This window comes from Passer domesticus, chromosome 1, assembly GCF_036417665.1.
Source record: "Passer domesticus isolate bPasDom1 chromosome 1, bPasDom1.hap1, whole genome shotgun sequence".
Classification (NCBI taxonomy): domain Eukaryota; kingdom Metazoa; phylum Chordata; class Aves; order Passeriformes; family Passeridae; genus Passer; species Passer domesticus.
Window position 1 is genome coordinate 26,379,618 of NC_087474.1, and position 26,509 is coordinate 26,406,126.

General features: G+C 34.8%; 1 protein-coding gene across 1 annotated transcript in view; it reads right to left on the reverse strand.

Annotated features, from left to right (window-relative positions):
• THSD7A (thrombospondin type 1 domain containing 7A) overlaps positions 1-26,509 on the reverse strand; it is a 260,490-nt gene that overhangs the window by 64,119 nt on the left and 169,862 nt on the right. The window contains exons 9-10 of the mRNA XM_064411230.1: positions 26,167-26,370; positions 4,798-4,989 (exon numbers count right to left, since the gene is read on the reverse strand). Of these exons, the coding sequence (XP_064267300.1) occupies positions 4,798-4,989; positions 26,167-26,370 (396 nt within the window). The remainder of the gene's footprint in view (positions 1-4,797; positions 4,990-26,166; positions 26,371-26,509) is intronic.

Here is a 26,509-nt window from a genome sequence, read left to right on the forward strand (position 1 = left end):
TTTCAGATTTAGTTACCAAGCACTGTTATTTCAAGCCAGGAAAATACAAAAACGAAAAACAAACTCAATAAATGTAGGAAGAGTAAATACATTAAAAACCCTATGCATAACTTCTTGTTTGCAAATATGAGTCCAACTGTATTGAAATTTAACAGGAATAAAAATTTAAAGCATATCAACAATAATCTGTTAAGTGTTGACAAGAAATTCCTTTGTTCCAGCTATTTCTTACATATTCAATAAATCAGTCTTGCAGATAGATGAGAAGTAAAGGCTGTTGGTCCCTGTCAAACAGAATTTCTGATGAGATGGACAACTGATATTCTATACTACCTAACCATGATGTTTAGTGCTCTGTGCTATATGGTCATGGCAAATAGTCCTTCTGGAATTACACTTTGTTGATCTATGAGCATGTAACACCCACAGCAAAGCATTGCTGCACATATGCATCACTGCCCTAAGAGAATAATAATAAAAAAAATTCCCTTCCCTCTCATTTTAATAAATTAAGCTTTTAAGACATCTTATTTTCCTCTTCGCATTTGACTTTTGGTTTTTTGGTTTTTGTTTGGGGGTTTTTTTTGGGAAGTGGGGTGTCAAATCTTTACTTTTCCAAAATCTGTTTTACTGATAAAACTTAGGATGTATCCACAACATTACTGTTATGCTGTATTGCACCAATTTTCCAGTCTATCACAGTGTATAATCAAAACAGAATCAATCTACATATTTATTACTTACTGAAAAACTGAGATTAATTCAGTTCTTTTTAGTCTCAGGTCTAGTAGTAATGTGAAAAGTCTTAGTGCACACTACGCATTATATAAGATTTATTGTAAGCAGGGAATAAAAAGAAGAACAGAAATATTAAGCAGAATGTAAACCAAAAGTAGACACACCCTACATTCACGAAATAGGCTGATCTGTATACAGTACCTTACTAGAATTTATGCAGAACAACTGTATGATGTATCAGGTAACATCACTATGTCCTTTGCTGTCATTTTATATTTTGAGACACTGACTTTTCTGAGTTTCTTACTGTACCATGAAGATATATTTGACAGTGACACAAATGAGATAACACTATAGGCAGTCTCACAGACAGTCAAATTTATAAATCACTTTGCCTTTCAAACCTTCAAGCTGAGGACAATGATCTCAGAAAAAAATATCAAAAAATTGTTATTGTGACACTCATTTCCACATGGAGTCATCTCACAAAGCACAGTAAGTCTTTATCTTGTGAAGAGACCCCTTTCTCTCTCCACTGAATGCAAATAAGTAAGCCCATCCCAGATGTGCATGACAACACCATGCTTGAGGCTCTGCAGCGTGTGGTTTGACCACGTGAAAAGGGTCTTGTTTGGAATGAGGAAATGATGATGAGAGGGGTACAACTGAGGTCAGCTCCTGGCTCAAGCAGAAATCAGTGTGGTGCTGGAGGAGCACTTGGTATCCCAGAGCTCATTAGAAAATTTTGTCACTGTTGTAATTTACATATGGCTTATATTTCTTGTATTTTACATACGGCTTATAGTTTTTCTGTGAACCTATTCTTTACACTGAGGAATTATTATAATACTACTGAATTATTCCTATTCAAAATTATATTTTAAAAATTATTAGACTGTGGTTGTTTCCTGGTGGCCAGTCATGTTAACTTGATGGTTTCTTCAAACCAATTCAGCAGCTGAGATTTATGGACCCATAAAATAAGAGGAAAAAAAGTTTCTTAGGTGTGAAATGACATAGCTCTAGTACAGACAGTTATATGCCAATGTTAACAAGAGAAATGGTAGAATACAGCATTTTTCATTTCAAAGAGGAGAGAAACAGAACAATCACAGACAATACTTAATGAAGAGCCATCTGAGAGCAAGATAAAAAACCTATTTCACATGTATCTATAGATCCTCAAAAAATTTAGGGGGTGTTCATGTTTAAGTACCCAAATGAATGAGAATTAAATGTACCAGATACTTTGATGGATTGCAGTATTTCATTGCATATGCAATGCTTTGATCTTTCTAGGCTTGTGCACTGAATGACTAGCAGGAGGATGTGTGTGATCAAGGACCCACACCTGGACTCCTTATGTCATTTTAGAATACAAATTTATCCTTATTCATGGCTTTGCAACAGTCTTGCATATTTTTTCTTTAGTTAATATCCAGTCCTGATATATAATAGGAATAGTATGTATTTATGTACAATATATTTGTCCTATTGTGTTTTGAGTAAAAACTCAAGGCAACAGGATACAGAAATTACTATGGAATAGTTTTCCTAGCCTGGTCTGTCTCTCATACCAACAGCTCAAGAAAAGGTTCAGAAGTCCAAAAGAAAACTTGTGTGACTGTTCACCTGAACAGAACTGATACCTGTTTTCAGAACTCAGCTTTAATGTGTAGATGGAATTATCGGTCTTATATTTATGAGACATGGAATTTTATAGTTTTACGTGATGCTTACAGAGCTTCCATCTACAGTTCTGTGCATTTTTCTAAGTTCTGAATAGAACTGAGATCTGCATGTTTTCCAAAAAATGTTTATTCCTTTTATATCAGTAAACTACAAATGCTCAAATACATTAATATACTCTGTGCTCCTAGAACAAGAAATTACCTCCCAGCACCCAGTATTTTATGTTTTGGGAACACAGCTGATCTCAGTAATGGGATTCTGGAGGTGAAAATTCATTCAGTTATTTGCCATGTAACAAATGACTAAGAGGCATAACAGGAGTATGAGGAGGAAGATGACAATAACTCTAATTACACTGAAGCATAAAAAAAAGTTAAACTGATACATTTTTAATATAATACAAGAAAAGGTGAAAAGTATTTTCCAGCTGAAGTTGTTAAAATACACTAAGCCTGGGAAGGTTCTTCCATTTATTTACATACTTTCATCCTCTGGAGTTTGTATGAGTGCAAAAGAAGCACTGTATTGAAGAGATCTGATTGAGATGTGAGTGCACTCCTCAGTAAGCTGGGGAGACCTACCAGCTTGTGTCCTTAAAAAAAGCACAGAATAACTTCATCTGAAATAGCAGGAAAGAAGCCAGGGTTTGAGCAAAGTTGAAGCACTACAACACCCAGGTAATGAGTTAGCTTTCTCAGCCTTACTTTAGGGATTTCTTCACTACAGCCTCTGTGGTTTGAGATCTGTCAGTCTGTGATCACTCTGTGCTGATTCTGATCACGACACAACAAACATTAATAAGACTCACATACCCAAAATCCAGGTGGTGCCGAACAGCTTTGTTGCATCTGCAGCCTTGTAAATTAACCTAGGTTGTACTAAGTACCAAAGTCAGAATAAGAAGTACTTTTTAAGATAAAGCATAAGAAAATGAAATAATTTTTCCAGTAATTTAAGTTTTGAATTAGGTTTTATGGCATACTTGTCAGGATTTAAATTTCTGTCAGCAAAATTACCGAAGTATATAGAAAATCTATTGTCCTGACCTACATGGACAAGCAAGAAGCACATTAACATGTTTATTTGCATTATATGGCTGTGTTTCACTCAAATGAGTCTGTTCGACACACTGTATAAAAAATAGGGACACCACAAATCAAATTTTTTTATAATTCCAAAAGTATTTCTACTTTGTTATATTAGATCTAAGTAGATCATTATTTGCATCACCTACTAAAATAGAGTACAGTTCTGATTGCCACTTACATTTCTAGCAAAGATTCCTTTCAGAGAAAAGGCTGAAAGTGCTCTGATATTTCTTTTTACAATCACCCAAATTCTGCCAAATACACAGTACACTTTTAGCAATGTTAGCCGTGTCTGCAAACAGCAAAGTGTGCAGCTATTCCATTTCATTGCTTCCATACCTGCAGCTTTCATTTTTCAGCTAAATTTGTTCTTAAGATAAAGTAATAAAATGCTCAATAGTTTAAAAGAAGAACTAACATATGCATGTAATGCTTTTATACTGAGGCATTTAACTTTTCTGTCAGTAATACATGTGAGTAAACATCTCCCAAGAGCCCTTTAGAGGCTATGTCTCCTGGCTCCTCGTGTTGCACAAGGCATTGGTACACTTGGCATGGCCATTTTTGAACCATGTTATATACAGAATACATTCCCTCTATAACACAGCCACCCCTCCAAATACTTAAAACCAAAACAAAAAGAGCTGTAGGAACCATGGAAAATCATCAAAGAATAGCCATGAACCTATATCTAAAACCTGTTTTGTCTTCTCCTTTATATTCCAGCTAAGTCTTCTCTTTGCATATTCTGCAGACACTACGCAAGGATCACTTGAATAAATGGAAACCATTCAAGAGTGAAGACTTGCAGGGCAAAACCCAAAGTTTTGCTATGAATAACAATGTTAGTGGGGTAACAGAAGTTACCAATTAGAGAAAAGAAACTACAAAACACTTTTGCTAATATTTGAACCATTAAAATTCTCATCTTTTCAGCATTCAGGATGGTTATATCTTTCCAAATTGGACATAAATTAGTGTTGCTCATGTGTATCTGATGAACTGTTTGTCTTGTATAATTTTAGTGAAAACAAGAAGATCGTATATCTGAAATAGAAACGGTAACATTAGGCACACTAAGAAAATGAAACGAGCAAAATAAACCCTCTTTAAAAGAGCTTTAGGTACCAGGAGTATATGTAGGACAACCATTTAAACAATTTTGCTATATAGAAAAACCCACAACGTGACCTAGTAATTTGTTTCCGTCAACCAAGAAATTTGACATTACAGCGGCAGTTGAGGATTGACAATCCACGAGGAGAGTGTGAGCCCTTACCTTCCCCTGCATAGGCCAGGACGGAGCGGGCGCGCATCTGCTTCCCTTCTGTGGTTTTGCCGGAGCAGGTGTGCGAGCAGGAGGACCAGGCAGACCACACGCTGAGCACGCAGTCCTTCGGGCACGGCGCTTCGCACACCACCGGGATGGGGTAGATGGCATCTCTGCACAGCTGCCTGTCAACCTCTTCTCCTGGGAAAAAAAAAAAAACAAAAAAAAAGGCCAGTGGCACTCTATCATTTGCTAAATTAACTTAAAATGAGCAATCTAGTCCAGATGGGTGCACAAATAAATTAGATTCTCTTCTTCTGTATAAACAAGGTAAATAGATTTTTTTATTGCTTGTCTCCTCTGCCTTGATTCTAGAAGAGCATACTTAAACCTAAGTTGATTCGATATTCTCATGAAGTGAATGCCAGCCTGAGTTGTCTTTAGCTTTTATTTTGTAATACATACTTGATCCCACACAAAATCCAAATGCAACAGAGTATACAACGACGCTATGGAAAACTGTGTACATGGAGATGCATGTATAGAAATGACCCAGTTTTCATCTAGATTTGTGAGGAAAGGGGAAAAACATCCTAACTTAGCCAGTTTTATAATCCACAATCCACCCTTTGAATTGCAGCTATCTGTCAAAATATGAAAAGCTGCAGTAAATTACAGTCTAAGTGTTGTTTGGTTAGAAAGATCTTAATTTGTTGGCAAATCAGCAACATATCATGCTTTGTGTCATGGAGGTATAACAAGATCTATGCATTTGTATTCTGTGGGCATACATTTCATTATAATAATAAGATCCAGGCTGGTGTGAATTGCTTAATGAAATATTAGCTAGTATTTAAGTAGCAGGGTTGCTTTTTTTTTTTCAATCAGATAATCGTGGGACCACTGTGTCTGAGATCTGTCCAAAAAGAGCCTTAATCACAACATGGATAGTTTTGTGAGGTGACATGGTATCTTGATCAAATAAACACATATTTATTAAGGGGGAAAGAATTAATGACCACATATTCTGATATCATTAAGTATCATGATAAATCTTCATGTTGGAGAAAATGATGGAAAAAATGAAGGAGACAAAGATTCAGGTGCAGTCTTTAGCACTCTAGCTTTGTTAGCACAACCTAATGCCTGTTAAGAGGAACTGAAAATGTTGCATCTAAGAGTACACTGGGCTTCTGAAGCCTTGACAACCACATACAATTAAGGCATGAAAGAGCCAGGTCATTTGTAAACATACAACATTTTTTTTTAATTTTCTAAAAAGGATAACACTTCAAAGCATCTCAATACTTTTTGTGTTATATGATGTTTGCTGTACTAGGGTATAAAACCTTCTGTTATGATTCATCTATTGAAACACTCTTGCATTTTACATGATCCTGACAGGACAAAGCACGAGTTGTCAACATTATGCACTTCCTAAGACCCATCATGTCAACCCCTTTGTTTTAATAGCCAGTGTCAACAAAATAATGTCATCAATATTTGCAAATGAATGTAAGTCTTCAATGCAACAAAATATTTGTTAGATATATTGATCAAATACCCTGTAATTGAATCATAAAGGCATCAGTTAATATTAGTAACTACCACAATGGATTCTGAAAGCTAATTCAGTAAGAACTGAGCACATTATAAATGAAGCTAGAGATATAAAAACTCTGCTTTACCAAGACTCAAATTGGATTTTTATACATCTATATCAATAGATGTATAATAATGAATTGGTTCAAATACAAATCAAAACAGAAACTACATAAACTACATTTTTTGTCATTCAAAGTTTAGTCTTTTAAATAAGAATCTCTTAAAATGAGTTCCTGAAACCAGGAGGTGTTTTAGTACTAAATCAGATCATGAGACCCAGAAGTGTTAATCAAATTCTTTGTGAAAGAGTTAAAGATGAAGACCATCTATTCAATATTAGATCCTTTTGAACAGTGCAAAATATTTTAGTCATACAGAATATTTAGGCACAACAGAAGTACAAATATCAATCTTCCTTGGATCTGAAAACCAGGGAAAATCCTGCAGCTCATGTTTTTAAAGTAGTCTAAAGTAGTCATACTCATCTGAATTATAAAGACCTTTGAGATCAAGTCAGTCTCAACAGCTATATTTTCCCATATTAAAATACAAATTTGAGCCCTGCCAAAGGCTTCCTGGCTCTCCCATGCCAAGTTCTGCTTCCCTCACTGGACTCAGTCTTTGCATCAACTGTGCCCTCTGTTATATTGCAGGTCATCACACCCTGACACCAGTGCAGGAGGGATTCCTTTCTGCTTCATCAGAAGGGCATTTGTTTGGGCTCAAGGACAAGAGATAGAGGAGGGAACTAAGCTTCTTTTTCGGACAGGAAAAATAAAAGCTAGAAAAGGGGTGAAACCTACTCTCAAATTGTTCCATTGCTAGATAAGACTCAATAAGGTAAACTGCTATGGTACATGCACACTTTGCAAGAAATGCTACTATTACACTACTGTATCACAGTATAAACAAATGACACCATACTGAAATTATTTATCACTCATTGGCTTTCAAAATTTTTTTAAAATTTAAACTCAAGCTTAATTTGGTGCCACAATGAAGAATATTTTTAACTTAGTGTCAGTCTGCATTTATATCTCAAATGAAACCAAGCCTTCACTCTCTCCCAAAATCAAAGGCCCTATTTTTTCTTTGCTTTTACAGAGAAAACATTCTAGAAATATCTATCTTACATATTGGCATTTCGTTTTTGTCAAGTGTCCAGTTCTTATCTGATGAATTCAATAGCATAGAAATGTAGTTGGAAGAAATGTCTTATAATGGGTACTTCTTATCTTCAGGGAAATATTTTATTTATACTAAATTGTTTCTGACATTTCACTAATAATTTTATGAACAACTTGACCTTTATTGCCTTCCTCTTTAAAGGGTGTAGTGTAGTCAACCACCAGGAACCACTCAACCATAAGCTGGGAACAATGCCAGTGTAAAGACCACTTAGAAAAAGTCACATTTGAAAATGTTTGCCATTGAGTGTTGAAGCAAGTCCAGAGAAGGGCCATGAAGGTGAGCAGAGGGCAGGAATATGTCTCCCATGTGGAATGGCTGAGAAAATCAAAGTTTTTCAGCCTGGAGAAGAGAATCCAATGAGACATTATAGCAGCCTTCTAGTACCTGAAAAAGGCTGACAAGAAAGATGAAAAGGGGCTTTTGGAAAAAGCATGTAATGATAAGACAAGGAGGAAAGGCTTTAAATTAAAGACAGAAGATTAAAGAAAACATTCTTTACTGCAAAGGAGGAGAGGCACTGGATAAGTTGTCTGTAGAACTGGTGGATGCTCTATCCCTGGAAGTGTTCAAGACCAGGTTAGAGGGAGCTGTGAACAACCTGTTTTAGTGGAAGGTGTCCCATGGCAGAGAGGTTGGAACTAGATGACCTTTAAGGTCCCTTCAAACCCAAACCATTCAATGATTCTATGATTTTATTTGAACATTATGGGTATAAATTTATGTTGCATAATTATTGAAGACAGAACTAAAAAAAAAAATTACTGAAAGGTGTCTGCCCTGGGTTACTTATACTCTAAACAACAGAATGACAAAAAAGTAAAAAGCAGAGACAGAATATGAAAAGCAGAAAATAGAATATGATATTTCTGTCAAGAGAACTCTTCACCACTTATCAGTTGACTTGTTCATTAAAATCTAGCAATGGAATCTAGCAATATTCCATATTTGAAAACAATGCCTATGTTGTTGAATTATATTTCTCTCTTAGGCAAGAGACACACATTTTGGACTAAAATCTCCAAATCACACTTAAGGAAATGACAGCACATAAAAATAGCAGGAGGCAAAAGATTTTTTTTTTCAAAATTTAAAAATGTCAGAAATTGTTTAAACCTTTGCTGTGTTTTTTTTTTTTTTTACAGATTTACATCAGTGAAGAGTGCTGAGGGGATAGTCTTTTGAATATATATCTTGTTATCAAATAATTATGCTGAATCCATCTAAACAATTAGCAAAGCAAGTCACTATATTAAGAGACCTCCTTTTGGCCAACTTCTTGGCTCAAAAACTTCCTGATATATATGCCCATGTGAGAGCCACTATTGAACAACACAACTATTTGGTTGTTTTAAAACAAACAAACAAAAACAAACAAACACCAAGCCAACCAAGAAAAAAAAATCCCAAACTATAGAATAGGCAAGTGTTTACAGATCAGAGAGGTAGCTTGTGAATAGCATTCAGGAGAAACTTATTAATAAATATCAGTATTCATATCACCATTATTGTTTTATTACATTCACAAAGCAGGTATTGTATCTGGGAAAATTTAGTCTGGATGCTAAAGGTTGAGCTAGACCACATTGTGTAGTTAATGTAGTTGAATCATGTCAGCCCTTTTTGTTTTTTGTCTACTCATCTGTAAAATGTATCTGATATTTAGGTTTCTTGTAAAATGCTTTAAGTTCCAATGGGAAGCATTCCTAGAGCTGGAATCACTGGAGAGACATGGTAAAGAAACCCTCTTGCTTATCGTGCATCTTTTAACATGGTGCACGCTTCAGTGCACAGTAAAAAATTGCTGTCAAATTCTGACCTGCAGTAAATGGGAAGGCAAGCGCTTAACAGAGAGCAAAATGTTTTTTAAACCTTAAAATGAACAGTAAAATCACTGCAAGATTCAATGAGGCATAGAGAACAGCTTTAAAAAAATCAGTATAAAGTAAAATTGCTGCTGGAACCCTATAAGTCAATGAGCCTGGTCTCAGTTCTAAACGAGGAAACCAGTTATTGTTTCTGAAAGAGTGACCCATAACCTGATATAAAGTAAGAAAATTTTTATAATAAAATAAAAATAAGTGGAATTAAATCAAGAGAGTGTTTTGAACTTTAATAGCTAACATTATTTTTAACGTGCCTGTGTAATCAGTAAAGGACAGGAATACCACACTGTGGTAAAAGAAATTTTACAGTTGTATTTCAATGTTCATAAAAGAAGTAATGACAGCAACTGAGCCCAAATGCTAAAACTGAACTGCAGACTTCATATTATTTATTGCTTGTTTAAATATGTTCAAATTTAGTATTATATCTTCAACTTGAAGGAAAAACGTCTCTTTTATCAGTATCTTGTACATGATGTGTCATCCATTGAAAACTGGTGGGCAGCTGAGATATTTGGAAAAGCAATCCAGAGCTCAACTTTTAATGTGACTGTAGGTGAAGGAGGCCTTGTCATTATTTAACTGCCTTCAGTAATGCCTCTAAGCATGGAAGCTGCAGGAGAAAAATGCAGTATTACTTCACACAATAGCAAAATCAGTGAGCTGTGTTGTTTGCCACTGACTGTTTCCTTCCTTTCCTGTGTAGAAAAATAATCAACAGGATTATATGCCTCTAGTATGAGTTGTAAAGGCTGAAATGGCTGAGAATGTTCTTTATCTTGAACTCCTATGCAGTTTCCCATATGCATTCCTTTCACATGAGGACCTGTCCTTACACTGACCCTCCTGACAATCTCAAAATATGTCAGACTGGCTGAGGAGCCAGAATTTCTCTGTGGACTCTGCCCATCAAGAACAAAATACGCCTATCTATCTACAAAACTTACTAAAACCAGATCTGTTCTCTGTGCTCAGTCCTGTTTTCACTTGGAACTAGAGTTAACCACAGTCACAATTAGTAAACCATATCCTTCTCCACTAGAAAGGCATCAGCCCATGATCCACCTGCTTCAAAGTTACAGGAATGTCACAACTACACTGTAAGAGTATAGAAGTAGTGTTAATGAGTTTAACTGTAATTATTCTAAAGACAATTTAAAAAAAAATTAGAAAATCATTAAGTAAGAAAATGTACTAATTTATCCAAATGTGAAATTCCATACTAGATTTTCTTTAGTAATAACCTGGTCAACACATTGGATGATTAGTCTAATGCAAAATGGAAATTCTTCCCATTACTGAAAAGCTATCAAACTTATCAAAACTTCATACACCTTCACCTGTCAGGACACCTTATATCTCCAAAGAAGCAGACAGTAATCAATCACCAGGATAAACTAAAATTATTGTTTTATTTTCTAATACTTCTGCATTTCTTTAAAATCATTAATTGATTACAAAACTTCACCACAACAAGAAAAATCATGCCATCCCAGCATGAACATGACAGCAAATTATGTTTTCCTTCCAAACCTAGAAGCTCCATAAGTAATGTGATGTTTTCTTTTTAAAATGACAAGAAAAGGACCCAGGACTGATTTGGGTTTTTTTGGTTTTCTGGGGTTTTTTTTTCTGACAATTCTGTTTTGTTGTTTGTTTTTCCTTATACAGGAGGAGTTCTCTGAGGAACACTGTCTTAGAGCATGTCTAATTAAAATGTATACACAACTTCAAAAAGCTGACACAGATTTTTCAGTGGGGAGAATTTAGAAGTTAATCTCTGAAAACCTAATCAAATAAGGCACAGAAAGGAGAAATTACAATTTTTACAGGAAATTAATAATTTACCATCCTGTTTAGTTCAACAATCTTTAGAGTATTTGAAAGAAAAAAACAACCCAGCACATGCAGCAGTATCTGACTGACAGAACAATTTTTGCCCTTCAATCAGTTCAATACCAGAAAATAGCACATATTTTGATAGCCAATAGGAAACTTTAAATGTTTTACTAATCCCACTATCCTTCATATCTTCATATCATGTTGATGGTATTTATTCATACCTGCTCCAAAAAAACCCCTTTAATGTTAGTAAAATGGCAGCATCTTTCAAAACAGCAGCAAGAGTCTATTACCTTAGTAATTATTTTCCATTACAGCTCTTGAATCAGCTGTCCAAAAATCAATAAATTTTCAATATTTGGAACAATTTCTAATCTCTCTAATTATCAAATATAAAGTAACATAAACTACAGATTATGACCTCAAAATATCCTACTTGGTTGAATCCTAAGTTTTTCAACAAACTAAATGTGAAAAGATTGTGTATCTTGCCCTTGTGTTATTATTATCAAGTGAAGCTTTTGTATTCCTTTCTAATGCTTAGGTGCCTAGCTGATAGCTCCAAGTGTTAAATCAGTTGCTAATTCCCTAATCACATGCCTTTCTCTCAATCACTTTTGCTAAGTAGCATTTGCATTTAATTAAGTACATCTTAATTAGTTGATGGTTAATATTCTTGAAGTAATTTTCTTCTAAGAAGCCTAAGTAGAAATGGCACTGATTTCAATGAAGACAAATGCACTGGTTACTCACATCTGTTCATTATGCAAAAATGACAGAAAGTTGGTCTAACAGTTTAATGATATGTAAACATTGCAGGATTGTAAACTGTTTGATTTGATGGTTTGTGTGTGCAAATTTACTGTGGTTTTGCTTTCAGACTAGTTTCATGCAGCCTATTCCTTACTGAAAGAGAAATGGTAAACGTGGTACTTTGGCCACTTACTCAAAAAACCCATTTTGAATCTCATAAACATATATGTTTCTTTTTTTTTTTTTTTCTTAACAAGAAACTTGAGAGCACAAGCACAGGTACCATCATCTTATTTACATTTTTACCCTTATTGCACAGATAAACCAGCGACTTATAGAAAAGGCCACTGACTGCTGTCCTTTGCAAATGCAAATACTGGAAGATATATATACCTCTTAAAACAAAACACTAAATTTTAAAATATTATTTTGACTTTTTTAAAGCAAACATTTGCAATGACAAATGATTATTTATGACATGAAGTAATAGTATAGAAAAGGTAAATAGCTGGAGCTTAGAAACCTACCATATCCAGTGTTTTTACAATCAAAGAAAACAGCATGTTAACACACTCAAGAAAAAAATCATGACCTTTTTTCATTTTCTATTCCTTAATGAGGTGAAACACCACATTTTATAAGCAACAACTTCTTGTTAACAGCTATATGCAAATTTCTTCTTTATTCACCTTATGGGAAAAATAATTCTGATGAGTGGGATGACACTGGCTTCAAGAACTCCCACATTGATGCAGAAATATAATTTCAAAAATAGTACCTGAACACTTCAGTTCCTTCTCTGTAACCCAAGCAGCAAATGAGCTCAGTTACAGCTTACAGGGCAGCATGGGTTTGCTACCCTTTCCCATAACACAGCATATTACCAGCTGTGTAGAAAAAAGGCAGAAGCAGGTAACACTCTGCAAGTGGTTTACAGGAAAGCTGAACAATGTGAAAGCCATTCTGCTCCAGAGGTAAGACAGTGCTGGTTACAAGGTTTCTCCTCTGTCCTTAAATTCATCCACATTTTCAATCATGCAAATTTCAATAAAAGTGAGTCACTGATAAAAAATGCAGGTCAGTATTCCTTAATACATCAGGTAAATAATACATTAGTCCGCCATGCACCATATACCAAGCAGTTACAGGAATAACCAAAACCAAAATAACACTCATACTTTGAAATAATGGTAATAATAAAGGGAAAACTCTGACTCAAAAATTAATAACATATTTTTAAGATGGATATTTCCTGCTGTAATTGCTTCAGATGGAAAACATCTTTGCATATTCTTTGGCAGTAACTTAAAAATAATGGTTAAACATAATGAATTAACACCTCCAGATGCAATATTAATGCTTCCAGTAATCCCATTTTCATGTCTGGTAACAACAGAACATATGTACCTACATTTATATTACATATGTACCTACATTTATATTAGAGTCATCTATCAGGATTATGATCACGTAGACAGAGTCTGAATTTGCCAGACACAAATAAAACCAGGGAAGGAAATAGTATTTCTTTACCCAAATAATATATTTTTATTTAAAATGCATTGACATTTGGCCAGATCAAACAACAGCATGAATAAATAATATCCCATAACTATGCTAAAATAGAAATATACAGAAAACTGAGGAAGAAAACCCCAAGAAACCAAAATCGAAACCAATGGAACACTATGCTTTTTTTTTTCTTTGAAAAGAAAAACTTATTTGGGCTTGACTTCTTTATTCAATGAGATTGAGAAAAGTGAAAAATAACTGCTCTCTTTTTGCCATCTTAAGATTTGTAGTAACCACTTTGAAACTTTACCTCTTATTCCTTTATGCCCTTTCTAAATTTTCACTATATGTTGCTAGATTTTTTCAGGTTGAAAACCTGAGTCGGCTCCAAAAGTACTGAAAAAGATTTTTCCGATTCTTCTCCTATTTCTAAGCGATGGCAGCCACAGTACCAGCTCCCCAAGCATACAGCAATCACTCGCCTACCACTGAGGGTCTCAGTTAAAAAAATAAATTAAAAAATAGATACATAGATACATAGACGAGGCAAATTCCTTCACTACACACTCAAGGGCACACTGAGGGTGTCTTGTAGCACGAACTATGGTTTAAAAAGTAACACAGCCTTTTTATCTCTGACACAACCTGTAAGGTACTGAGTGCATATTTTGTATCATATGCATCAAAGACTAATGGAAAACTCTTCTTACAGATGATACTTCTTTGATTCTTCACTACTTCTGATAGCACTGAATATTCGACAGCATGAAATAGGCCATATATGAACTACTAAAATCAGTATCTGTGAAAAGCCTGACCTAAACAGGGATACTGAAGAATTAATCCAAATTAATTAAACTGGGACTTTGAAGAAGATTAGTTAAACTGTATTAACATTTTGTACAGCTATCCTTATTCAGAATGAAAGAGAAAATTCTTGACAAATAGAATAAGACCACTTTATCTTCGAATGAGAGGATTCACTGACACATTTAATATAGTTTAAGGAATTATTTTTGCAGTTAATTTGGATCAACTTTGGAAAGTGCCTTCATACATATAAGCAAAGTAAACAAAAACTGAAGCATGATATGCCTTTAACTGAAAATCTCCTAGTCTTTTAACTTGATGCTATAGTAGACTTGTACCACAGGGATAGAAGTTCAATAATTCTAATAAAGACTCCAGCAGAGTACCCAAACACTGCCTAACAACAGGAGTAAAATTTTCCTACTGCTTGACAGGTAGTTGAAACATTTTCATGGTTCATTTGCTAATGTAGTCTTACTGAGAATGATAAGGAACAGAGAATACAAGTGTATTGATCATAACCAAGCAGAGTTGCCTTCTAGTGTCAAATAAGCCAATCAAATGTCATCTTGATATGAAAGAAAAAATAAGTTTGATGACAGGCTATGGTCCCATTGAGAATAAAATCAATATTAGTCACGGGACCGAGTGGGATCAATATGTCAAACCAATAGGCCATTTTAGCAGGGAATTTCTAGGGAAAGAAGGGGAAAAATGCTGACAGAGCTAAAAGGAAGAAAGAGGACAGTGAGAACCTTGAGGATGAGATCACTTGAAAATTCACACTGTATTTCTAAAAACACTTGTCAAAAGCACCAAGTCACCTTAAAAAGATATAGCGAGTTCCAAGATCAACAGAGCATGCTCATAAACTTTTCCCAATCAAGCCACAATTCATATAGTGACAAATTTATATTCAAGTATGACTTCCAGAAAAAAAGATTAAAAATACTTCCTCTATTTGTTTTTTAAATGTTAAAGAAGATCTACTGTGTTTAAAAGTAAAGAAAATCTTTTCACGGACTTTAGAAATACTGATGATGTTATTTGAATATTGGCAACAGTAGGATTTAAAATACATGGATTTGAAAATGCAACATGCATTTATTGCAATGGGTCTTTTTTGATTATTTAAAAAACAACATGTTTTATTAATCACTGAAAATTATTGTACTACTTTTTCACTGCTGAATATTCTCAGCAAATTTTTAACTTCATCATATATGGACACATAGACTGTTGTAGGCTTTTAAAAGGTATTTCAAAGGTAAAAGCCTTTTCACAGGTATTTTATTGTAAGTGCTATTTTACGCATTTCCCCCTCCCATCCAGTAATGTCAAAAGACCTGGAGAACGAGTTTGGGAAGGGCAATGGAATGTCAATCACTTCAAACCAGTTTGATTAGAGAAGATATTTCTGATGCTGATGTGAACTAGACTAACATTTAGGGATATGAGTTAGGAATAGAAGCATAAAAAGGAAATAATAGGCAAGAAAAGCAGTAGCATGAAAACAATGTGACAGTTCCACTAATGTCAGTAGAATGACAGTGCTCACCACAATAATTTCAATGATTCCCTACGCTGAGGCACTAATCTGCATATTTTCAGCAGCTACCTTAAATGGCCTGGTTTTTCAAGAAACAAGACTTTCACTAACTTCAAGCTTCTCATTTTCAGCATAAATACTATGTTTGGTTAATAAATTTATACATTTATGCTAAAAAACTACAAAAAGTTGCATCATAAATGGGTTCATAAACACTTCAGCAGTGTTTTCCTAGAATTTGGCCACCAACAGAGTAATGTTATTCTTCTCTGTAATGCAAAATCTTACCTCACAGATGAAGAGAATGATTAATGGTCTGCACCTGACAGAATATTAAGTGAATTTTTCAGTTGGTCAATTATCTAGCATTTCACTACTATACTGTGAATTTGCCACAAGTTTACCGCTGTGCGTTCATATACATTGTCATACCTCTTGGCACACAAAGACACATGTAACTCAAAAGGGGGTTTAAGAGAATAAGAAAAATTATTTTATATGGTAAAAGATGATTGCAAACATTTTCTTTGCATTATTCATCCAGCTGCAGCTAGTAAAGAGTTGTCACCCTCTATATAATCCGACAGCTCAATTCAATCAGAGTTAAAAAATAGGACCCAAGAGGTGTAAGAGAGATCACTGCCACTGTCATGTTTACACATTTCTGAGAAATGGTTTTTAAATTAATTTCATGGATGCTTTTGTCTGTGTCCTACTACTGGCAGATAAAATGCAGTCTTTGGAGAACACCTTTTTATCCATCTTGCAATGAATATCACATCATTATGAGTGGAAGGCACAGCATGCCTTCAGGGAGCTCAGACTGTGAATTAATCTTCTCTTTTGGAAAGATTTTCATAGTCTTTCTCCCAAGAAGACTAAAACTAACCCATCCTTTTGACTTTTTTCTTTCTCCTAACCTCTACACGTATGGATTCAGAGAAAGAGCTGTCAGGAAAACAACAAGAGGTAAATTCCACTACACCTTATAAACCTACTCTGTGGAAGGACATATAATGGCATTGTCACAAATAAACCAAAAAACCCCAGGAATACCTCTGCAAGTATAGGGACATTACAACTTCTCTACTCTGCTAATAAGTTATGCAAAATAATGTCCCAAAGTCACAGAAGCCGGAGCGATTTCATTGTAGATTGACACTTACTCACAGAAATAAATTGTACTCTGAAAATAAGGTCCCCCTTCACTACTGGTTTTCTAGAAGCCTCCCACAATATAAAAGATGCTTCTAGTTTATGTAATTCTTCTTTTTCCCCCCTTTAAATAAAAACCCTCAATTCTGAGGCATCCAGAACAAGAAATTTCATGTAGTTTCTGCTTAATATCTTTTCTCTGGAAAACACTAATGCAGCAATTTACTATTCATAAAATAGTATCAGCACCAATAAAGGATGTCTAAATAAAATTAGAAACAAATATCTGATAATTCCTAGGGCAAGATTTACATACTTAATCCACAAATTAATCCCCTAAAACTATATCAAGAAACGAGAGGGAATGCCAAAATGAAAGGTGCCTTTGTACAATGCATTTTTTTAACTGTATAATCACATGCTTATTATTTTTCCACTGGGTCCCTTCCTCCTTCACTTCACAGATTGAAAACTCCTTAATGAGGAGCTATTTGGTATTTTTAGTTTTATTTTCTTTGTTCAAGTCATGATCCAATGTTTTATTTACCACATACTAATTAAAAGTGTTATTAAAACAGAATTGGCATTTTTCCTAAGATCTTTCTGTCATGACTATCAGACGCCCACTAGCACAGCATTATTTTCAGAACACTGTAGATTTGGCAGGTCAGCATTATTTATATTTTGCTGATGCTGAACAAAAGCAGAGCAAAATTAAACCCTGAAGAATAGGACAACTAAGGTTAGTTGTTTCATAGATATTGCATTCATTACTACAAAATGCCCACTTAATCACCAAAGGAGATATATCTGTCTCACAAATAAATGGCAGATTCTGTGGAGAAAATGTCATGTTGGCACAATTAAATACTTCCTTCTGATGTATTCACATAAGGACTGGACAAATTTAATTTCCTAATGTTTCAGGGCTTTCTTTTGAAAACTAAACTATGAAATTTTGATGTAATATTTCTGTCCAGTTTTCTAGTTTAAAACAGAAGTCCAATGATAAATAGCATTTCTGCCATGGGCATTGCACTGATGCTGGAAACTGCTGCTCTGTCTGGTGATCTCATGAGACAAAAGCAGAAGCAGACTAAAATTCATTGCATTTCAGCCCAAGAAGTCATGAATTTTCCTTTCTTCCCCATTCTCTGGCTTCTTATCCAGCCTTATTTTCTCCAGACTCTATTCCTAGTCTGTCACCTCACAGTCCTTTTCACCCAGCTCTGCCAAATTCTTTCCAGCTGCTTATCAAACCCGCCCATGGGCTGACCCGTAGCAGATTAAATACCTCACCAAATTCATTCCTATTGTTTGTCATGTAGAGACATTTCATAACTTTGAATTCTTTACTTGGTCTCAGGAAATTGCCCTGGAGGAAACCAGGGTCAAGTCCTATCCTTCCCCAGCTTTGAACACAATTGTTTGGCTAGAACATTGCAGTTCTTTCTCTTGTCTTGCCTTTTTTCACCAAGTCCCAGGTATAAATCTCTATTTCCCTCTGCTGGGATCTCAGCTATGTAGTCACAAACTACCTGCACTCCAATATCTGAAAGAGATCGCTGGGAACACTGGAGAGACTGGTATCAATTGTTTACCTTGATTTTGAGTAATCATTGTGTCTGAGGATGCTTTAATTTGAAGTTTCTCAAGTATGTAGTGAAGATGTTGCTTGTGCTGTGCAAAAGAATTGTGAGAATTGCAAAATGACACGTATCATCTTAAGGCTCTAAGTGGCCACTGGAACAGTTGTCTTGTGAAATCAAGTATTTTTTGGCAGATAAGGGCGATTTTTTTCCTTAATCAGTACTCAACACAAATTATGATCTAAGAGAAAGGTCAGACAATGAGCTGCTCTAGGCTGGAAGTACTGAGAGTAAAATTATCACTTATTCTGTCTCAACGTGAGTAGCTCATGATGATGTCTTTATCCTCACCATTTATCAACACAGTGGTTTCACACCTTTGAAATTTGGTAACATTTATCTAGAAAATGGACCATAAGTATGCACATTGTTGTAAAATATAAATAGGCCTGTGCAACATTTTCTCAGATGGAAAACTGACTCCCATCAAACCTAGTGAGAATATATTGTCTTAGAATATTTTATCACAATGATTAATGACTAGTGCTGTGTCAAATAATCTTCTGAGAAAGTGGTACTTAATCTATAGCTATATAGCATTATTTTTATACATAACAGAATTAGATGCAAAATTATCTATTCTAAATATGTTTTATAAAAATATTTCAAATATTTTTAGGGTATGTTCTAGGGAGTTAACAAGTTGACACACAAACCCAAAATCAAAGGAGTTCAATACAGTTCTAGTGATCCTATCCCATAATCCATCCATAATTCCCTAACCCCCTTTTTCTTTCTTGCCTCATAATAGTATAATTGGAAGTGATAAATGGAAAAACTGTACTGCACTAAATTGACCTTCCTAAAGAAATCCCAATTGTTATGAAATGTATCTACAATTATCCCTCTCTGTATTCTCACCATGATGAAGTTTGGAGTCTAATCAGAATTGTATTCTGGCATTGCTGAATATTACACAAATCAAAATGCATGCATCAAAATCTTTCCCTTCTAATTTAGTCACAGACAGTTCTTGCAGTATCCCACTGGTTGTGCCATCAAAAACAAAATAAAGGTACAAAGAATATGGATAATATAAAACATTGCACTCTCTCAGATACATTTTCATAATATTTGCACTTTCCACTCCAGCAACCTCTACTCTTAGAAGTCCAAAAAAATTTTACATGAGTGCAGCATTACACTTTAGAAGTAAGCTGGGCAAAATACACTAAACTTGCCTGACCAGACAGCTACATTATGATCTATTGCACTAGAAAAAGATTTTGGTAATTAGGTTGGCCCACCTGTTTTTACCTTTATTATATTATTTATAGACATTAATGTCTCAATAGGCATTGTCCATACCAAGTGCAACTCTGTTTTTAATCATACATGATAAATTAGAAATAAGGGTCTGTTGCACTAAGTGCTAAAGTTTATTGGACTGTGCAGATGGAACACTGGTTTTATTTTATTTATCCCTTTAACTGAAATCATCACATCAAATTACAGGCAAACTATTAAAGTAAATGGACCAAGAAAGTTATGTATTTAATTCTTTCCATATAATCAAATTACTACATGTTACATAAATACTGAAAGCATTCCATTCTTTTATGAAAGTCAGTAGTGACATGTCACTTTCCTAATATCAAGATGAGAGATGAAAAGGAATGGGTGTGGTCAATTAAATGTGACTTTTTATTGACAGAAGAGCTATCAATTATCCAACCATTCTGAGACTTCAGAGATAATTTAAGCAGTATACTGTATTCTTGTTTTTCCTTATATTCCTTTAAATTAAAGAAAACAAATCTTCTTAAAAATAAATGCCTTAAAAATCCAGTGGTCTGAAACATAATGTCCTGAGAGTGTCAGTTTTGAAGTCCTTCAAATTCACTGTATTTTACCCTTACTATGAAATTTGTAAGTATACGAAGCATCCAAGAAACATATTCAGTAGTTCCTTATGTTAGCAGAAAAAGGAAAGGAAGGAAGGAAGGATTTGGGTATAAGTTTCATAGCCTATGTGTTTATAGTGAGGAACAAAGTATACATTTTAGATTTTATTTAAATGCCTCAGATGGTCATCTAAAAAGCTGTCAACAGCAAAGAACAGTTTAAAACAATGCTGTTATTATATTAGCTAGGAAACAAATATTGGGAAATGATGACTAATGCCAACATAACCAACTTCCTGTAAGACACTATGAGCTCAAAGGATCTGTCATTAGCTACCATAGTTTTCTGCTAATTGACTGCTGAGCACTGACCAGATTTTCATCTGGGTTTTCTTACAGGCATAAATGAATAATTCAGTGTAATTTAAACTTGAATCTGGCTCTTCGTTGTTTCATAAAGCGACACAAAGTGGTATTTTCTTTTCTAAATAATCATCATAAAATCCAGCCAGTCTGATTGTTTCTTCATTGAATATATAAAGCTGCACAATAGAAATGTCAGGAAAATAGATTCTTTACATATGGGCACACCTATAAAATATCTATGTTCAGGTCCATTGAATCTCTTATTGTTTCCCATCACGAAAACAAATGACAACCAGAAGAGTACCAATTAGCATTTGATTCAAACCATAAATATACAGAAAGACCCAATTCTGAAACCAGCCAAAATAATTTAAATAAAAATTGTTGCACCAGCGAAACTTCAGTTTTTCCTGAAATTTATTCAACATATTTCATTAGCTGCTTATTATAAGATGATATAAAGCCACAACCAAAAAATTAAGGAAAGTAATTGAGATATCGATCAGGAAACTATAGAAGAAAATTTAAACTAGATGGAAAACTTTTGTAATATTTACTTTAAGGTAAAATTTAACAAAAATAAGAGAAGAGGTATTTCAGAAATAAATATTTCTAACTCTTGAGAAACACAGTAAGGCAAATAAAACATAAAATGTTTTATTGCTGAAGTATGATGTCTTTTGTTAGTCTCACTAGCTGAGAATAAACACAGATAAAGGACAGATATCATGGAAATGTCCTCTGCTCCATTTCAGTCAGTATAGTGTTTCAGCTCTTGACAAAGTCGCTCAACTATTTGGTTTGTAATGTGTCTAAATGAAACAGACTAATCTATCTTCTATATCTTTTAATTAATACCAACACTACTGCTTTTCCTCCAGTATTGCAAAACTGGAAAAACCCTCACATTGGCATCAGGAAATACTGATGTCAGTGGTGCCAGTCTCAGAAAAGTCAGATCTGTGTCACCCACCTCCATACAGGTGCCAGAAAGGAACTTGTGGCATGCACCTCCGCCTACACAACTTCAGCTGAAATTTTGCTACTTCATAGAGTTGTAGGGATTTGCAGACACATGAAGAGCATTGATATTGCCATGGCTCCCTCTTCCAAGGCAAGTGACTCTCAGCTGTGAGGCAGGAGATGGCAACGAGTCCACTCCTGTCTGTCCCCTGTAGAGCTACCATGACCAACAATTAGTAACTCCAACTAGATCTGAAAGAAATTTGCGCTTCAAAAGTGAGATCTGTTTTGTCCGGAGTAAGGCATGCAGCAGTACAAACCCCAATATCCTATAAAGGCTGTAAACCAATTTATTATTTCCAAATTCTTAGAAAATAAGCAAGTCATTTCAGATGACTATGTGAGGATCAGAAGTAACTCCAGCCAATGCCAGTACCTGAGCTACAGCCTTCAGCCCAAAGAAAAAATGAAAAAATAAGTGAACAAGCATTTAAAGGCATTTCATCAGTAGTGAATATAGCAGATTTTCACATCAGAAACTATATTTCCTTATTACATATGAGTAGCACAAATATGTCTGTTAACAAAGAGGAGAAGCAGCCAGCTTTCCAACTATGCATTTTAAATAATGCAGAGATATTTTTGAAACTGTATTCTTCACAGACTGTCATAGCTACAGAGAAATAGAAAAAATTCATCTATTCAAAAATTACTCTTCTGTGTGTGAACTGCGTTAATACCCTTAATAATAGATAGTATGTACACAGGTGTGGGTGTGCACAAGTGTATGTGTATTCCTTGTATATATTACATATATAACAAAAATATTAATATAAATTTATTTCTAAAAAGTCATTCTATCATTACCAAAAATTAATCTGTAGAATGGAACATGAGCAACAGATGTCTAATTATTAAAATTATGTATACAATGAAGGAATTCTGATCACTCTATATCGTGTCTGGGAGCTTCCACAACCAAAAGCTGTTTTTTTCACCTAAGAAACTCTTTTGTAAAATTTCCTGGAAGATTTACTAAGAATATTTATTCTGAAAATGTTCTTTCCACAGTAAAAACTGAAGTTCCATTTATATAATTAAATACATCAAAGTTAATTATAGCCTTCCCAATGACAACCTGGGGAATGCCATGTTTTTTTCAGCATGAATGAAAATTCTGATTACTGCCATCCACTGTGGAAAGAGTGACAATCACAGGCCTCCAGCAATGAGACGGGAGGATAACTCATAGTTTGCTGTTGTCTCAAAGGCTGTAATGACTCTTATCTAAACACCAAAATGAAGAGAAAAGCTAATTCCAATTATATGAAACAACTTCACAAACATTGATGCTTGATTCTAACTGAGAAGCCAGACACCCAGGTCAAGACATATTAGCCCAATTAATCATGCTTAAGATATACAGAATGATGCAACCGTTCAGGAAGAGAAGCTACAAATCAGTGTTGGGTTTATTTTACATTAAAGCTACAGAGCTTTATCCATCTAGAGTACAGTATTTAGTCTGAAATGCCAGCCTTTTTCATTTTATAAAGCAGAAGCTAAGGGCACAATACATTCTTTTTTTGGATACATTTAAGTCCCTTCATGTCAACATTTCCTATCCAGGCACTTTAAGATTTAAGATTTGCTTAATGCCTAATAATAATAACTCTTGAAGAGATGGAAAATAATATTGTCAAGTAAAGTTTAGTTTGAGTAACAGCAATCTTATGCAATACTTAATGCTTTCAATATTGTTTTTTTCAGGATCACTCTTACCTATAAAACTGAAATTAAATTCCCTGCATACTACTAAGATCAAAAATATTGCAACATATGACTATGATACAAATTATGTACCCTGGTCAAAAAGGTACAGTATTTAACAGACAGTCACTGCAGTCTTCCTCAAGATGTGCTCAAAGAACACTGAATATCACAAATTTCTTATGATGAATAATTTATACCATGATGTTTCAACAATGTAAGAGTAGCATTCTCCAAACGTCATATTACTGGAACTAGCCTGAAGCTGTGGGGCAGAAGCAAGACTTGCCTGATTGCACAGTATTGCTCTCTTGTATTTTGCAGAGCAGAATCTAGATGCCTGCAACTTTGGTTGAAGGACACCATGGATATCCTCTTGACTGCCAGGGTAGGAGGCCAAAGTACTAGATGGGAACTACCTGGGAAGAGGTGGTGGTGTTCAGAAAGTATTTAAGAGTTGTCTACAGGATTTCTAGTGGGTTGGTGCTGTGGGAGGCAAAGCAATAAGATGCTTGAGCAGAGTCAGTTTTGGGGGGAAACTGCTGAGGTTGGTGGGTCTTTGTTGTTTCAAGTGTATCATACTAATCCTTCTCAGGAGAGAGCAAAGCAGAAGACAGCCGGTATTACTGGTGAAGTACACAGATTATTTACTAAAGGAAGGAATTTCAAAGAAGGAATTTCAAAAGAAGAGCTAGGACAATTCATTACATTCTTTCCACTGCTTTTGCACTCTCTCAAATGTAACTGAACACATATTTTTGTGACTGGATGACTGTGTGACCAGATCTTTACAAAACAAGACATAATTGCAATTTGTTTTCTCCTTTCTTTGAAGCTAAGCCCACAACTCTTCAATCTTAAAGAATGGCAGGCCAAACCCTGACTTATCACTCTTTCTGAGGCAGATTACTGATATAGGCAATTTATAATGCCATATACTTACAGCAATGCATAATGCCATATAATTCAGAAAGATACAGGACAAAAACCAATAATAGGAGTAATAAAGTTCAACCCAAGTCTTCAAAGTCAAATTTGGCCAAAACCAAAGCCCATGAAGTACTGAGAGCAAATCCTATAAGTTTCAGTAGAAAATATCATATACATAAAAGACATCTCAGAGTTAATGGATCAATTACATGCTCCAAATATAAAGTAAGTTATAGTCAATATAAATTACTATATTACAGTTTAGAAAGAAATTATGTTAGATATGTGAGAAAACACAATTCCTCAAAATAAAGGCAAGCCAAACTAACCATAATCTAGTAAAGCAAAAAAATAGTGTTTTTGTTTTATGTATTTTAAAGTATCTTCACAATTATTTAGGAAACACCTTGATTTACAAGAAAAAAGCCATTTTTCACCTGAATGTGTATACAAAACCCCTGCAAATAGTTTCAGTATTGTTGCCAAGAAATTATCAAATTGCAAAGGGAAATTTTTTTAGTTAAGGAAGGATATAAAATATGGTAGATTGAATATTGTAATTCTAGGTTAATCTCCTTCTGAGCTGTAAAAATGGTTACTAGTTCTCTTAGGTGTATGCAGAAAAATAAAGCTTACATTCTAGCTCTAAGCATTTCAATTTAATCGCCAAAACTCAATTACAACCAATACTCTTCAGCATGAAAGCTCAAGATTTAAATATCTCTATAATCAGTTCTTATTACTTCTGACTGATCTAATTTCGAATTATTTTTTGCAGCTGTTAACACTCATCAGAGGTGTTCTCTTATTTAATTCTCTGTTGGAACTTAGAAGCTGCTTACCATACTACACTGCAGTCAGTACAATTATTTCAATTTATCTGCTGCTCTAGACTATAATATTGCTAATGAATAAAGACTATTCTTACAACAGTAATTTATGAACCTTCAGTAGATTAAAGTATTCTGTAAGCAGCTTTCAAAATTGGCTTTTATGACTGTGTCATGCAAGATCTGTTTTGTCTCACAGAAGATAATTGAATAATAGCTGTATTTTTTTGACCTTTTGAAGAAGCAAGACAGCTTGGGCTGTCAACCCAACTCTGTAACACTCATCAAACCATCCTTTTTAATAAACATATTGTTATTTTTCTTCCAGCTATACTTATTCCAATGCATCTTATTTTGCTCACATTTTATTTGTTTCTAGACTCAGAGGATCAGCTTTGTTAGTGGGATTACATCAGGGAATTCAGTCAAGCCACTGCAGGCATGAATCTGATCTACTGGCAAACAATAGCTGTTTTCTATTTAACTTTCTCTAAGTCACTTTCTGAAGCTTTGAAACCCTACACAGTGTAGGTGAAGGAGCTTGGTCCTAGAGCAGCCAGAAGTCTTACCTTTTCTCTCCAGTATTAATGGACATTTACATCTATTCCAGACAACTTGGTTTTAAGGATCAAGAAAGCTGAGAACAATAACCGATACCCTTTTGGGCCACATTTTATTATCTTTACTCTAGCTGGCATGGGCTGCAGGAAGAAGCATCCACCTTACCATCGCTGTTGACACAGACCACAGCAGGAACCTGTGTACCAGGGCCACACGGCTTCTCATTGTCAGGAATGCATTCCTCCAGCCCTGTGATTCTCCAGTCATAGCAAGAGGGCTCTTCACATGGGATGGCTTCCAGAAGGTGAGGACAGTTTCCTGTTCCTCCTGTAGGCTCATTGGTGATGCGACGTTTCCTTAGTTTAAAGCCTGAAATGTCCATGAAAATAACAATTTAAAATGTGAAGTGAAGCACTTTTTATCTGTCTGCACCTGAGTGAACAGTTCTGTTTCTTGTCTCTGTAAAACATACCACAGACACTCAGCAGAACAATGCATTTTAGAAAAT